The sequence below is a fragment of the Podarcis pityusensis genome, assembly GCF_964106645.2.
Source record: "Podarcis pityusensis genome assembly, chromosome: 2".
NCBI classification, from domain to species: domain Eukaryota; kingdom Metazoa; phylum Chordata; class Lepidosauria; order Squamata; family Lacertidae; genus Podarcis; species Podarcis pityusensis.
Genome location: NC_138029.1, coordinates 33,062,884 through 33,079,303, shown reverse-complemented (window position 1 = coordinate 33,079,303; position 16,420 = coordinate 33,062,884). Strand labels below are relative to the sequence as shown.

General features: G+C 41.9%; 1 protein-coding gene across 13 annotated transcripts in view; it reads left to right on the top strand.

Moving 5' to 3' along the window:
• The window catches only part of CACNA1G (calcium voltage-gated channel subunit alpha1 G), a 327,715-nt gene that overhangs the window by 268,928 nt on the left and 42,367 nt on the right, over positions 1-16,420 (top strand). For 9 of the 13 annotated variants that reach the window (XM_080993526.1, XM_080993530.1, XM_080993525.1 and 6 more), the window contains 4 exons: positions 5,254-5,380; positions 9,509-9,634; positions 10,378-10,467; positions 10,668-10,881. In XM_080993526.1, coding sequence (XP_080849652.1) covers positions 5,254-5,380; positions 9,509-9,634; positions 10,378-10,467; positions 10,668-10,881 — 557 coding nt within the window. The remainder of the gene's footprint in view (positions 1-5,253; positions 5,381-9,508; positions 9,635-10,377; positions 10,468-10,667; positions 10,882-16,420) is intronic. The other 4 variants (XM_080993532.1, XM_080993529.1, XM_080993535.1 and 1 more) reach the window with 1 other exon arrangement.

Below are 16,420 nucleotides of genomic sequence, written 5' to 3'. Positions count from 1 at the left end.
ATTTCCCCATCCTTGAGCTAAGGATAGAATGGAGGGGGGGGGGAGACTTCCAGTCCCAGCTCTAAGCTAGTGTTCAAGTGTGATGCTGCCCATTACTCCAAAGATAGTGACTCTTGTCCAGGTAGGGTGGCACTCCCACTATAGGAGGAATGTATGGGTTGCGCCTAGATCCTGCTTTGTCACTGGAGGCACAGTTGACCACAGTCGCATTGAATGCCTTCTACCAGATGCAGCTGGCATGCCAACTCCGATCCTTTCTGGATAGAGATAGCTGAGTCTCAGTCATCCATGTTTTGGTAACCTCCAGGTTAGACTTCGGTAGTGTGTTATATGTGGGGCTGCCTTTGAAAAGAGTTTGGGAAGTACCATTAGTTCAAAATACAGCTGCTAGATTGCTAACTAGAACCAGATGCAACGATCACAAAATGCCAGTGTGCTTCGTTAATTGCACTGGATCCTTGTCTTGTTCTGAGTTCAGTTCAGTTCTTAACTCCTAAAGCCCTTAATGGCTTAGGTCCAAGTTGCATGATGAGTCTTATTCTTCTTTATCAGTCAAGGTCATTTTTGAAGGCCATCACTTTTGGATGTCCCTGCCATCACAGATTCAGTGGGAGGTGACAAGGAAAAGGGTCTGCTTGGTGGTGGTGCCCTGGTTGTAGAATTCTCTCTCCAGGGAAAAAAACAAAAACTTGCCTGGTACCTACTGGCATCATTTTTATTCTCCCAGGCATTTTAACTGGGTTTTATTTCAAGTGTTTGGTATTTATACTGTTCTGTAACCTGCTCTTTTAGCTTCTGTTCTTGTTTTTATTGTATACCTGTTATTCTTTTCTATGGTGTTATTTTATTTCTGTTTTGATTATAATCTGCTCCTGGGAAGTTTCTTTGAACTGCATGGTATAAAGTAACTAAAATAAATAGGCAGGAATGCTAGTTTATTGCTGATCTTGAAAGTGGAGCTGCCTACATGGATGGGAGCTGCCTGTGCAGAGCACACTAAGCTGAGGACTAGGATGGTTGCTTTGGAGGATAAAGGGCAGGCTATGTCTGCAGGAAAGCTTTCCCCACTCACAGTGAACACTTTTGGAATGCACTCAAAATATGGGAAGCAGCCTTGGGAGAAAATGAAGGAAAGCACAATATGATATTCTAATTTTTTCATGTCCAGGTGGTTTTCATGCATTGGGTGGACTGTGCAAGGATGGCTAGTGGGTCTTCTTGGATGCACTTAATGAGACCAAAGAAAAATGTTAACTAAAACTTCCAGCAAGGCTTCAGAGCCATGCTTTTACAACATTCACTCTACACTTGTTTTAGTGTACACCCACAAAGGACAGTTTCTGTTCGTTTACAAATGCAGTGTCCACTAAATAGTAAAACAGAGTACTTGTATTAACTAATGTTCACTCTGTATGTCCACATCCATTCTTAAGACTTTACTCCCAACTTGTTAAGCATGGCAAGCTGCTTTGGTCAATTTTTTTTAGGGGGCATTGCTTAAGGACTTGGTAGCTAACATAAGGCAAGCAAGCTTCTTCTTAATTCTCTTGGTAAAGTTCTGCCCTTGGTAAGACTTGTCCTTGGTAAGGCAGTGCAGTAATTCTAGCTGCTTTGTTTTCCTGCTTGCATTTGTCTCGCGTATCGATTGCTTGCTCACTCTCTCCAATTGCAGCAGTATACTCTAATTCGCAGTTATGGAATTTTGTTCCGTATTCAGGAGTGATGCTGTATCACTGAAGGTCACTGATTAGTGTGGTAGTTGTGCAAAGTCCCAATCAAGGCTTCCTGAGTGAGTTTCAACTCAGGGAAGTTGGAATGTATATGACAGAATGGAGGTAGGAAAGTCAAGAGCAAAAGCATTTTAAACAACGGTGTTATGAACAAACAAAACAAAACCTAACACAGGGAATTGCTGTTATCATTGGCTATAGAATTTAAAGCTACTTATAAAAGACAACTATTTTCTTAAAGCTTTTGTACCTCTTTCTTCAGCAAAAAAGAGGGGGTTCTATAAGAATTAGAAGTCATCCACATGGAGAATGATAAGCTGACTTTTAGTTGCTCTGCACAGATGTGGAAAGTGAAGCCTGTGGAGATATGTTATTCCACTATGCTCTTTGGAGAGTGAAGGGCTAGGATAGCATATACTCCATGTGGTGAAGAAGATCTCAGGTATATGGCAGTCCTACAGACCAATGGGCCAATGCCTGATTTGGTATTAAGGCACTTTTATGCTCCAGAGAAATTTGTGGGGATGACACTTATTCCAGGAATTTGATTAGATTATTCTGGGGTGCTCTCCATTTATAAATTCCACACTCTATGGCTCACTGCCTAACAGGGCTTAATGATGGTCTCTTACCCAGGGCCCCTGAAAATCATAAAGCCAACTGTGCATTTATAATGGTGCTGTCACTTTTTCAGGGACAGTGTCATGCTACGAATCTGCAAGAAATGAAGTGGATCCATTAAAATTGGGGCGGGGAATCTCTGGTGCACAATCCAAGCATGGCCTGCCAGGCCTCCCCATGCAGCTGGTTGGTCTCTCCTGCAGCCCCACTCCTTCCAAAGCCCATTTCTCCTTCTTGGCTGCTTGTGTGAAACAGAGGACAGGGACAAGCTGGTGGTGCAGAAACAGACCATAACACGCACAGCAAAGGAAACGCAAGAGATGTGTATGAGAGGAGGGAGTGTGGGGATAAATGGATATGAGTAAATGAGTGTGTGTGTGTGTTGGTGTAGAAATGTTTGAAGTGGGAGGATTGTGTAGATTAATTGATGTGTGTAGTCTTGGCCCCATCCCCTTCTGGATTTGGCCCTGTCTATTGCTGGCTCAAAAAAGAGAAAAGTTCCCCACTGAATCAATTTAAGGATACCTTTCTGGTGGAACCAGCAGAAATATAAGTAAATATCTTTGCTTTTTACCTTGAGAATGTGAATGATAACAGTGTATTCAGAAAAAAATACAAACTGCTGAAGCTTTGCCGAAGAGCAGAATACATAGAGATTTTCTCCAAATGGGTAGCAATGTTCAGGAATCCCAGTCAGGAAATAAGGCCAAAAGTGACAGTGAGTTAGATTAAAACCATACATTCAAACTTCTTGCAGAAGTGAACCATTGTCCAAGGGCCTACATCTGAAGAATGATGACGGGTTATACGGTGCCAGACTCTGTTTACAGGAGCTTAGATTGTTACCCGCGAGGTCAAACGGGATACAGTTTAATTTCTCAGCCAAGGAGCATGGGGTTTCCAGGGAAGCACTACTGAGGCTACTGCTGTATTTTTAAAAGTTGAGCAAAATTAAAGACATGTTGACAGGATACATCACAGGCAACTGAATTCAGCACACACACAAATAAATCTATTATATTTATTTTTATTAGATTTATATACCTCCCTTCATCATAAGATCTCAGGGCAATAGCTCAATTGTTTGAAACCAGAATCTGTAGGCCAATGCCCTTAATTGGCATCATTATACCACAGACTTTTCCTCATCATTTGCAGAAACTGGAGTTTTGGTCAACTGTTCTGGTCATCAGGGGCCATAAGGGAAAGAATGCATGTTGCAGTCACAGCTCTTGATAACTTATGGCCTTTCTCCATTACAGTGCATTTAAATAGTCAAGCTAAAGGCATCTTGAAAGCTTTCTCACCTCACAGAGCCCCACTCACCTCACAGAGTGTTTGTTGTGGGGGAGGAAGGGAAAGGAGAATGTTATCCGCTTTGAGACCCCTTAAAGGGAGTGAAAGGCGGGATATCATCCAATCGGGGTGTGGATATCAAATCCAAACTCTTCCTCTTCTCTTCTCTTCTTCTTTCTCTCAAAAATTATCCCATGAGTACTCTGAGAATCCTAAGCTGTCAGTTGCTTCAGAATACCCATCTCATTCATTGTTGTAATTTTTTAAAAAAAATCATTGTGGTAGCAAAGATGCATCCCCATATTCAGTGATAACCCAGATTCAGCCAAAGCTCTTTCTTTACATCTAGCTTCACATTTCTATGGCTGTTTGGAAGACTGGTTGTGTGCCCAGCCACAGAGTCCACTCTCCTGGTGCGCCTAACTGCTGAGTGGGAAAATGAATGGATACAACAACCGTCTGGGATTTAAACGGCCACAACTTATTGCTTTCAGATGTAGGAAGCTTTGGCATAGGCATTGGGCGTGTATCCCTCTCAGCCCCGCACCCCCTTGCTCGGGAACTGAGGCAAGACAGGGTCTATTCGGGGGTGGATCCACTGCAAAACGCAGGTTTACGCAAATGGCCCCCAAACGCTGTGGGAAGCTCTATGGCCCGCTAGCCCTACACACTTTGCTCTTTGGACAGAGACTTCCCTCTAGACCCGTCTAACGGGGTACGCCACCCCAGGGAACAGGGGGTGGATGAGTCACCACTTCACCACACCCCGATTGGATGAAAGACTATAGGATTCCGCCCAAGGCCTAAACTGCCAAAGTTGTGCTATGGGAAAAATGAAACCTGCCGAGCAGAGGAAATTGCTTCCCAGCTCCGAATACAGCAACCGCCAAAAGATCACAGCAAAGCTCAGCTAGCTGAAAAGAAATGGTTAGAGCAGTAATCAACTATTAATGAAGGGAGGGTAAGGGTGGGTGACGATCATGGCCAACTGGATGCTGTGCTGAGTGGTCAGCCAGGCTAAGTAGATGGCCATCCCTCCCCGGGCCGCTGCAGATTGGCTCATTAGGTGGGAACCTGTGAGCTTCTGCAGTGGCCAGAGGGGACAGGGAAACAATCTAAAATGGTGCTGCATGTCCAGAGGAGAGAGGAGGCGCCGCGTTGGGCCACAACCGCCACTCACCTGCAAGACGGTAAACGGCCATTACAATCGTATAAAGCACAGGGTTTATTACAGCAGTGTGGAAGAAAGCATGGCAAAAATACATAGATGTTTTAAGGTGAAATGCCACAAATTGGTCATTGTAAAACGACAATACTGTTCAGATGTCCCATTTATGCTGCTTGTTTATATCTCTATGGGATAAGTGGGTTGTGTAAAAGCACAAAAATCCTGTAATTCTCTTTGTGTCTCATTCAGATCACACAAGTGCTCTCCCAAATGCACATTTTCAGTTCCATTTTACCTTTTCAGATTGGTGTCGTTTTATTTCTTTAAAGTTCCTGTATTTGAGCTAGTTGCTACTTCAACTTGCCTTTTCCCCACTCCCTTTGAATGAAGAAAGATATGTTCTTAGGATGCTATTAACATGCTAGTTTTGTCTTTCAGGGTCATTAGCCGGGCACAAGGGCTGAAGCTGGTGGTAGAAACCCTCATGTCATCCCTAAAACCCATTGGAAACATTGTTGTCATCTGCTGTGCTTTCTTCATCATTTTTGGCATCTTGGGGGTCCAGGTAGGCTTTGTACAGGATTCACTGAAAGTAGAATAGACCAGACGGTCCATGTGCTCAAATTCACTGCATGGAATTGGAGACTTTCCTGTACAGAGACTCTCACAACCATATATGCCTCTGGAAAGGTGCAAGATTCCAAGGGTGCTTATAGAACAAATAATAAGTCCATGTGTTTCAGAGCTGCTTCACAAATTCCTTTTTTAAAGAAATGCAGTCAAAATATTTGATTTTAGCTGCAAAACCGTTTTGTAGGAACTGTATACTTTTTGTGCATTCCGCAGTATGTGAGTTTCATTATGCAAAAGTGTGCTTTCAGCATCACAGTAGCACATACATTTGGAGGGAGGGGCTGGTAGCCTATAATGGACGGTGACCCTTTTTCAGAGCCTGAGGGCTTGCATTCCCTTCTGCGCAACCTTCCAGGGGCCCACATGCCAATGGGCAGAGACAAAGTGTGCAGAACAATACATGTGAATTTTGCCTCTTGTCTAGTCTGTGTCCTCCATCCAGCCAAGAGGCATAGTCAGAGTCCAAGGGTTCATTCTAGACAGGCAGAAACACTCCATGATGAGACTGGTGACGGGGGGTGCATGGGTTGGGGGGAACCCCAAGGTCCAAAGAGAGCCCACATTTGGTCCCTGGGCCTGAGGTTCTGTTTCCCTGGCCAGTAAGCTCCCTGTTGCATGTACATGCGTGGTAAGAAACATGCTACAGAACTTGTGAAGCAGCTGTCAGACAAACAAGTCTCTACACACTATTGGGTGGCAGGGGAATCAGGCCACTAACTAGTAGAATACAAATGGAAATTCCTTCCAACCCAAACATTGAATGAAAACCGACTAAGCCTCTCCAAGATACATTTAGCAGCTTTAATGTAGTATTGCAAGTGATTTGTTTCTTAATCAATTGCACAGTTTATAATGGCTTAGTAATATCCATTGGTCCCATTTGTTCTCTTCATATTTTATTTATAGAGGTATGCCTTGATGTATAGGTTGGAATTTGTATTATATCACTATAACTATAAAACGTCTCATTATTTTTTTGGAAGTCATCCTGAGCATTTACCGAAAGTTTTATCTCTCCAGTCTCCCACTTTCCAGATACCGAAATCTGATTTAGTAATCTTGTTTTGATCTCTTCCCTAATGTGCTGGTTGCAATGCCCCATATTTGCTTGCTGCAGTTCCCAATATTTGCTTCAACTGCTGTAGAGTAGGCACTAGTAACTAACCTGTCATGGAGCAGAGGTGATGAAATATAATAATGGAAAGTACAGGGTGTAGCTTGATCCCCTAGTCCCTAAGCCTTTCAGAAAATGCTGTGTTGGGGGAAATCATCAACCTTTGGTATGCATCCAGTGTTGTGCTTTTCAACACTTCTACCCCCCAAGTATAGTACTCTTAGGTTAAAAAATAAATAAAATTAAATGTCACTACCTATGAAATATATGGGTTTGCACTGATCTCTATTGTTTGGCTTGCTCAAACAGAGCCCTAAACGCTTGGCATCTCTTTTCGAGTTCAAATAAAGAGGTGATGTTTAAAGAGTCCAGTGGGAAACGAACCTTGCCATAGGGAAGCAAAGCATGATAATGCCAATAACTTTTGTCACTCAATAAAATAGTGCAAATGTCTCAACCTAGCCTGATGCAGGCTGCTGCACTGACATCCATCATAGTAGCTGTCACGTTCTGCCGCTTCCTGTTTGCCATTGAGAAAGCGACAATATTAATCATCTGGGGTTTCGATACCTTTCACCCTGCTGGTAATTGTATCTCACGCTGTTGAAGTCAATGCCTTGGGGTCACCAGATTCACAATACAGTGTGATGCCCGTGCTTCAAGGGCTGTGTGCACCACAGAATTTCGACCAGTGTAACTGCACAAGCAGGAGAAGCTGCACCTTTCAAAATTCTTCTGTCACTTTAAGAGATGTGGAACACCTGTCCCTTATTAAATCTGGCAGTCCTAGACAGAGTGAGTGAGATCTCACAGAAAATGTTGGACTCCTTTGGAAGGAAGGGCAGGATACAGATTTAATGAATAAATGTAATGATGGGAGGCCTTTCCTTCATTCTACTTACAGGCAGAGGTATAGAATCAACTGGGGTCTAGAAAAGGAGCTGATTTCTTTATCCATGTATATGATTTAACTAGCAAAGGTCTGTGCAAAATTCCTCCCTCTAGTAGTCTGAATAATGTCTTTGTCTGATCAAATGCATGTGTAGACCCAAGGTGATTTCAGGAGCATGAAAGGGCATAATTGTGAAGTCAACAGGGTAAATGGACCCTGGTACTGGATAAAAGCAAGCAAATACTGTCTTGTAACCTAAATAATAATCCAAGGTAGGAAATGTATTTCCAAGCAGCAATTCAGAAGTTGTCAGAACTGTGAGGAAATGATAGCCAGGGCCGGATTTAGCAGTAGACATACACAGACACCAGGGTTGTGCCTTGCAAAAGAAGGTACAGTTGTGGCATTCTGTTCGGTGGGGAGGCAGATTGACAGGAGACCAACTCTAGCCACCTCCATCTCCTGAAAACATGCTCAGCACAATTACATTATAGTGCTACTTGGATATTTATAGGGCCCCGACTGCTGGATGATCCCAGGTAAGTATGTACAGCATGCATTGGAAAGGCGAAATTTCTTTCCAGTTAGGAGCAGCCACTCATGTGGAAGCTTCCAATTACACAGGGCTCTTAATCTTCACTGGATTGGGGGCAATTGTTTATGAGCTTGTGTATACTACAGGCTTCCTGTACATTGGGGCCGAACTGCAGTGAGTCACATCTGTAGCAAAAATTAGCCTTGGGCATGATTCGTGGAAATATGGGAGAGAAATATTTATAATAAACAAATAAAAAGTGTGGGTACCACTGGCAGTTATTTGCAGCATTGTTTGCACCATCCAGGTTGTTCGGGTTGTATAGTCCCTGTCAAAGAGAGTAAGATATTCTTGCTAAAACTGGACGTGGTACAATATTTTGTGTATGGGCAGAAATCATGAGTTAGTCCACCATCAACCAAGTACCCTTGAAGAAGAAGATTTGGTGGCTTGTTCCTTCCAAGTCCATCAAGCCAACTCTTAAAAATCATGCTAAATAATCAGCTTTTTCCTCTATCAGTTCCTAAAACTTTGAATGTTATTGTGGAGACATTTTCACTTGTATCCTGATGGCTTCTTCCTGCAGCATGCAGTGGTCAATGATGACCGTTAAGTAACTCTAGACCTTGGACTTCACAGTCTTATAGGGCGCTGGTCATATGTATTAATTTAGTTGTGAAGGACACAGTTGACATTTCTCTTCTCACCACGGCAATTCCATGCTTTGTAACTGCTTTTCCATTGCTAATACGATAGAGCAAAGTCAAAGAAAAACCTGTTTGCTAGCCCTGGTAAAAGAAATACTCTGAAATTGTGCAGTTTTGCATTTTTAGGGTACCATCATGGCTACAGAAATAAAATGGGGTTTGCTTTTGCTGCTTCATGCTAAACACATTTACTTGGGGGAAAGCATCGTTTCTTCTAGAAAAGCATAATATATCTTTAAGGAATGAGTAATAAAATGAACATCTGTAACCAAGTACATGCTTGACTTGCCACCTCCTAACTATAAAATATTTTGTTAAAAATAAGAAGGAAGGATGCTGTAGTGACTAGCATCAGCCCTGGTGTTCCCTGGCATGTCCATGCCAGCACAGATGCAGATGTCAGGCCTGTTTGGAGCTGGCTCCATTATCTGCTGCTCCCTGGGTGGTGATTTGGGGGCCTTTTTGTTGGTTTTTATTTAAATGTCCCAACATTTAATTATTCAGAAGGCAGCTCACAAATAGAAGGAAAACCAATTAAATCAATTAAAACAGCAGCATAAAACCGCAAATAAAAATAAATAAAAACAGCAGGACCAAAGCACCATTCACTAAAAGATGGTGTTAATAAAACATTGGGGGCCTGGTGCCAGACCTCAGGGCTTAAATGGGGCAGGTAAGACCTGTCCCTGATGACCACATGCCAAGTGTCTGAAGTTGGGGGCACCCAGACAAAAGCCTCCAGACATATCTCAGTGACCGGGCATTGTAAAGTCACATTTGCTAATTATTTTGCCATCTCTTGGTTTTCACAGTTGTTCAAAGGGAAGTTTTTTGTCTGCCAAGGGGAAGACACAAGGAACATTACCAACAGGTCGGACTGTGCAGAAGCCAGCTACAAATGGGTCCGGCACAAGTATAATTTTGATAATCTCGGCCAGGTATTAATGGAATGGTAATCTGCTTCTTTGCTCCTTTATTTCCCTGATTCTAAGTGTTCTTGCCGATTTTGCAGCTACCGTGGCAAATGACACATTTCCTAGATGCAAAATGTGCACTTAAAATCCCCCATTTTAGCGTTCGTAAGTCTGCACAAGTTCCTTTCTGAATTAAGACAAGGGCTCGCACCTTCTTGGACCATTACACATCATACTACATATGTCTATCAAAAAGCCTCATATTAGAAAATTTGACACCCTGTACCCAGCACAACCTAATGCTTGCCTAAGTGATACACTCCAAATGTTTCTGGACTATAACTCACATTATAGTCAATATGGTCAATAGTAAGCAGTTCATTCCCAACGTCATATGAAGGGCGCCGCATTGGCTGCTAACATCTCCATTCATTTACAGGGTCCACTGGAAATCATCCATACTTTAGCAGCATGGCAGGAACTAATTAGAAGTGAGTGAGGGAAGCCTATAGGGTGAAAATGGAGCTGGCTGTCTCTATTTTTTGAATTAACCCTCATTGTTGGACCAGTGTCTGACACTGATAGGTTTTCGTAGGCGGGAGATGTTCAGCATCAAAGCACATTATTTTTATCAGCAAGGTAAAATAACAGCTAAAATGCAAGTTTAAACTTGAGCAGGTAGGAGACCAGAGTAGAAGATGGGCACATGAAAGGAATTGTTTTCTTCCGGCCTAAATGTAATGCTGTGTTTCCTCTTGCCTTTCTAGGCCTTAATGTCTCTGTTTGTTTTGGCCTCCAAAGATGGGTGGGTGGACATCATGTATGATGGATTGGATGCTGTGGGAGTGGATCAGCAGGTACGTGGTTCGGCATTAAGTTAATAGAAGAGATAGTTTTGTAAAAAACAAAACAAAACTGTAAGGGGTACAGCTCCTCCCCGTATCTCACAATCTTCATGGACAAAGGATGTTCCAATCTTACTTTGCACATTTATACAGCCTTGTCCCCGGTACCCTCCTAGGTTGTAATTTTAATGGCTTTCTTCTCTGCCTTGTAGCCAGTCATGAACTATAACCCTTGGATGCTCCTCTACTTCATCTCCTTCCTGCTGATTGTTGCCTTCTTTGTCCTCAACATGTTTGTGGGAGTTGTGGTGGAGAATTTCCATAAGTGTCGTCAGCATCAGGAAGAAGAAGAAGCCAAGAGACGAGAGGAGAAGAGACTCAAGCGGCTGGAGAAAAAGAGAAGGAGTAAGGAGAAACAGATGGCTGGTCGGTAGTCTTTCCTCATCTTTCTGAGTCCTGCTTGACCTTTGACAGTCTCCCCTTAACTCCCTGCCTAGCACCTGAGGCTCAGATTCCTTTCAAAAGCATGTCCAGCTATGAAATTTGCATGAAGGATATAGTTCTGGCATAGGCGAAATAACGAGCCGCAGAAACATAGCAATGGCTGCATGATTCGCAACTACTTTATACGCTAGGTGATTTTTAAAAAAGAATAATTTTAAATGTATTTTTTTAATTGCACAAGCTTAGCATTACCCAAATAGTGTCAAATGCAAAAACCAACAGTTCCAGAACAGGCCAAGAATCTTAGGCGTGTCTAGCACTGTTGCTGAGAATTAGCTTCACTATTTGGTTTATTACAGCCTTGTAATGTCACAGTGAAATCACTTTTGTCAATTTCTGAGCCAGTTTTGCATATCGATTGATGAAACTGCTTCGTGCATTCAAGGATGTAATAATAAAAAGCAGCCTGGTTTTTGAAATGCTTGAAAATATAGTGTATTTGCTTGAGAAATACAGATTTTTTTTCTTTAAAATGATGAAGGAAATAACCAGACAGAAATTAGCCAAATTAAGTAGATCCACTGGCACACAACCTTGTTGGACCACTTAGAATAATTTTTTTAAATCCTTTTGTAACCATAGTAGATGTGTCTATAAAAATCTGAGAAACTTGACATACATATTGTCTTTTTTATCTCAGTTCTGTTTGATTGAAAAACAGGAAATTACATTCAGGTCAGAGGTCACAGGTCAGAGGTACTCTCCTCCATCTTGCATGCCTTCTATTCTGCTTGAATTTTTTCCCCCAAATGCCCCTGCGTTCATTCATGGTATCACTCTTGTTACTTCCATCTTTAAGTGTTCTTATGGCTTTCCCCCAACCCATTATCCTTTCCACATTTATTTCATCCCTTTCAGACTGACACCAGTAAATCTGTAGGAATCTCTCTTTGTTGTTGTTGTTGTTGCTGTTAATGGTTACTAAAAAAAAAAAAAGGTGCAATTCCCTGTATGGTTGTTTTATAGGTATAACAAGATAGGACCATGATTTGTGTTGTGTGTTGCTGTTTTTTGAGCATTAATTGTATGAAATTAATATCTAGATACTTAAGGACATTCACAACTAAGAGAATTATATTTTAACATTATTTACTTGAGGGTAAGGATTCCAGATCAGAAGATCTGAAACGAATAAATCATGATGAAACTGTGGTTTATTAATGAATTTTGTGACACTGTTCAGAAATTAGAGAGCTCCATGATGAGCTACAAGGTTGTGGTGTTCACAAGTGACCTTTCAAAGTATTTCAGAACTGACATGATTTTTTCCAAGACAATGACTATTTCGGTTTATAGCTCAAGGAACATACAATCATGTTATAGGAAGGACTGCCCATGTATTGGGGTTCATGTTCTCTTTTTAGCCAAAGTTCATGGGATTTCGTACACATGAAACATCCCATGATGCATAAAGGCACAAAGGTGAAAAGGTTTATTGCAGATACTTTGGTAGTATATCAATCATTGTCAGTGAAAAGTATGCATGCACCCGTGTTTTGCTGGTATAGCATCTGTAAATATTTTAGTGGTAATAACATGGTAAACATGGTAAACAGACAAAAAGCTTCACAGACTTTTGTGCATAAAGCAGTCTTGGCCTCCCAGCCAGCGTAGAGTTTTGTCAAATGCAGCTTCTTGCTACAACAAAGGAAGCCTTGTAAAGTAACTCTGGGAACAGGGAAGATTTAAGAATGGAATTATACACTACTTAAAGAGTTCCATTTTAAAGGAAAGCTAGCTCTAGTCATGCCTGTAACACATTTGGAAAGCAATGCAGTCCCGTGGAATCTGGCACAGAATTGTGGCCTACGTAGGATTAGCTTTGACATAGTAGGACCTTATATGGAAATATAAAATGGCATGCCTCCTCTCACCCACCCCTTCTTGTTCAAGGTGAAAGGCCCGCCCCTTGTCATCCTTTATGTTTACTTGCCTTCACACCTCTCAGTGGGCCACAGCCCTGGGGAACTTATTAACCATCTTATGCATTATTCCTTGGTTCACTAGACTCCTGGCCTGCCCCTCTGTCTGGCACAGTGTACTTACTGTAACTTGCCTGTTCATTACTTATTTCCCATATTGTCTTGAGACACTATGGTATTCCCCCCCCCCACTGCCATATTTCTTAGCTTCTCTAAAACCTCTAAACAGCTTACAAAAATAAAACATTAGAATAATCAGTAAAAAACAAAAAACAGATAAGTACAGGTTTAAAAAACACTCAAAAGATAATTAAAATCAACAGTAAGCAAAAGAGATTAAAACACGCCAGTATTCTACATGTCTGGGTAGGCTTGCCTAAATAGAAAGTGTGTTTTTACTGTCAGAAAGTTCTTCCTGCTGTTTAGTCGGAATCTCCTTTCTTGTAACTTGAAGCCATTGGTTGGAGTCCTACCCTCCTCCAGAGCAGGAGAAAACAAGCTTGCTCCATCTTGACCCAGAAACACCAGCGGGTGCAGAATGCTGCAGTGAGACTCCTTACGGGGTCCTCGCTGAGAGATCACATTCATCCGGTGCTATACCAGCTGCACTGGCTCCCGGTGGAGTACAGGATCAGGTTTAAGGTGCTGGTTTTAACCTTTAAAGCCCTATACGGCCTAGGACCCTCGTACCTACGGGACCGCCTCTCCTGGTATGTCCCTCAGAGGTATTTACGATCTTCAAACAAAAACATCTTGGAGGTCCCAGGCCACAGAGAGGTTTGGCTGGCCTCAACCAGAGCCAGGGCTTTTTCGGCGGTGGCTCCTATCTGATGGAACGCTCTGCCACAAGAGATTAGGGCCCTGCGGGATTTGACATCTTTCCGCAGGGCCTGCAAGACAGAGCTGTTCTGCCAAGCCTTTGGCCAGGGCACAGCCTGACCCCCTCCTTTGGCAATTTTCTCAGAACTCTACCCAATGGTTGCCTTCAGTTTGATTTGAACTATTTTATTTTTTATTTTTAATGAAATGATTTTAAAATGTTGTCTTATTTTATTGTTGTTAGCCACCCTGAGCCCAGCTTCGGCTGGGGAGGGCGGGATATAAATAAAAAATTATTATTATTATCTTCCATGTGACAATAAAATTATTACAATGATTATTTAAGGCTTGGTTTCCAGACCCTTGAACGTCTTGGTTGCCCATCTCTGCACATGTCTTTCCTGATTAAGATATTATGGAGAAATAGAACTGATTGTCATCAGTATATTGATGGCAATTTGCCCCAAAACGCCTAATGGCCACTTCTAGAGCTTCATATAGATATGAAATAGCATTGGTCATGGAATAACATATTCACCAGTGGGCCAAAAAGGAGTCTGTGTTTTAAGCAAACACTGGAAAGAATTGGGTTGATGGGAGTTGGAGTCCAGCAATATCTGGAGGGCCACAAGTTCCTCACCCCTGCCTTAGACAGTCACCTAGTTTCCTTATGCAGCCTTTGATGTAGGGATGACTGCAAAACACATCAGTTTACAAATGATTTATGAAATGGTTACTCCATTGATGAGGAAAAGGTGGACCCTGGATATTACGAATACCACTTAAAATGGATGTTCTTATAAATTATTCTGACACACTTATTATTGTGAAAGTACGTTTTACAAGTTAAGTGTAAAAATCGAACCATAGTTAAAAGTAATGTGTGGCATAATTTTATATGGTCCAGGCAAATTGTATAACACCTTCAGCTTTCTTCCTAAGTTTGGAAATTAATGTAGGTATTTAGGGATTTAGTATTTGCTACAATAAAACTATAAACATAATTCATAAATCTTATAGTTATGATTCCACTAATGATCCTCATTACAAAGGGCTTCAACAGAGAAGTGAGGATTTTATAGCTTCTTCCCTAGCTGTAACATATTGAACACCCTTTCATTTAATGTGAGCTCCCATTGACACATCATAATTCCTTGGAAAATAATTTCACTTTAGCTGTGATTATTGTTATTTTTTAAAGAACCGCTTGGAAAAGCTTAATATTTCACCGTGTTCTCAAGTTTTCAAATAAATAAATAAATCCTGAAATACTTTGAATTATGTCAGCTACAACATCAGATATAAAGGGGGCAGGCACACATGAAGTATTAGGAATTTCCTAAAAGAAAGTTGCAGTCCACTCTATGCATGGAATGATATTGCCAGTTGGTTCTCTAATGTATTGGGACATGGGTTGAAATAATCTGCTGAAGAATGGGAAGTTCTTGCAAAAAAACAACAACTACCATATAAAATTTACAGAAGAAAGAAATTGTCCTCTTATAATCATTTTTGAACCATAACATTCATTTGCAGTCTGTTGGGTTGATTGTATGGAGTGAGAATTGCATTTATTAGCGGACAAATCTCTTGCTTAGTACTATGAGGAAAAAGGTTTTTCTAAGATTGTAGGCACAAGTGCCAGTTGAGTTTGCCCTGGCAGAACACTCTTTGACTTGTGTGCAACAAATGTGCCTAAGGGCAGAACTATGTGTTGTGGAAAAAATAAGTGCCTACAAATCTATGGTGGCCACTTCCAAACCATTGGGTAGCTTTGGAAGGGAGCAATTGGGGTGGGGAAGTTGTGTGCGCTGGCAATGGGGACTGAGATCAAGGGCACCCTGTCAATGAGGCGATGTGAAAGCCATCTGCCTCAGGCAGCAGATCCAACCGCTGCCATTGCCCCATTGCCAGCCTCCCCGGGGCTTGGCTAGTGCAGCCACCTCAACACCATTGCCCTCACTGCTACTGCACTGTGGTGGAAGTGTGGGCACAGCCACAGGCAAGGGTACAGTTGTGGTGGCAGAGCCGGTGGCAACGTGAGTGTGATGGCAAGGATGAGGTGGGGGCCTGAATTGGGGGGGGGGCATCGTGGCATTTTGCTTATAGCAGCAAAATGTCTCAGGCCAGCCCTGGTCAGGATGGTTATCTCATCATCAAACAACTGTTTTCCTGCTCCAACTAGCCAACCCTATTTTCCGCTCACACTGTTCTAGTTTAGGGATGGATGAATTACCCTCTTTCTGGTCCATGCCAGTTTTGCATGTAAGGAATATCCTATCCCATTTGTTGCTATTTTTTTAAAAAAGGAAATGCACTAAATATATGCATTTAACTTGTACATATTTTGCATGGACTTTTGTATGCAGTTCCCCCTAGAAGTGCATATTTTGTGCATTTTTCTGTAAAATACACCTTTGTATGCTTTTTTTTTAAAGCTGAAACTGATTTGTCAACTGTGTTCTGAACTGCATATAAGTCCAGGGCTGGCCTATAAGGTTGGTTTGCTTAAAAATGCAGACTGCACAAATTTCTCCTCTATCTCTTGTCTAGATTCATGTTTCCCCTAGCAAACATGTCTGGAACTCTTAAAAGTAGTTCAGAGGAAGGCACTGAAGTAGAAAAGCAATGAATATTGGGAGTGATAAAGAGCCCTTCCCTTTGCCAGCTCTCTACTCCAAATGGGTTCCTAACAGATGTGGTCACTGGAGTTTTGTTCT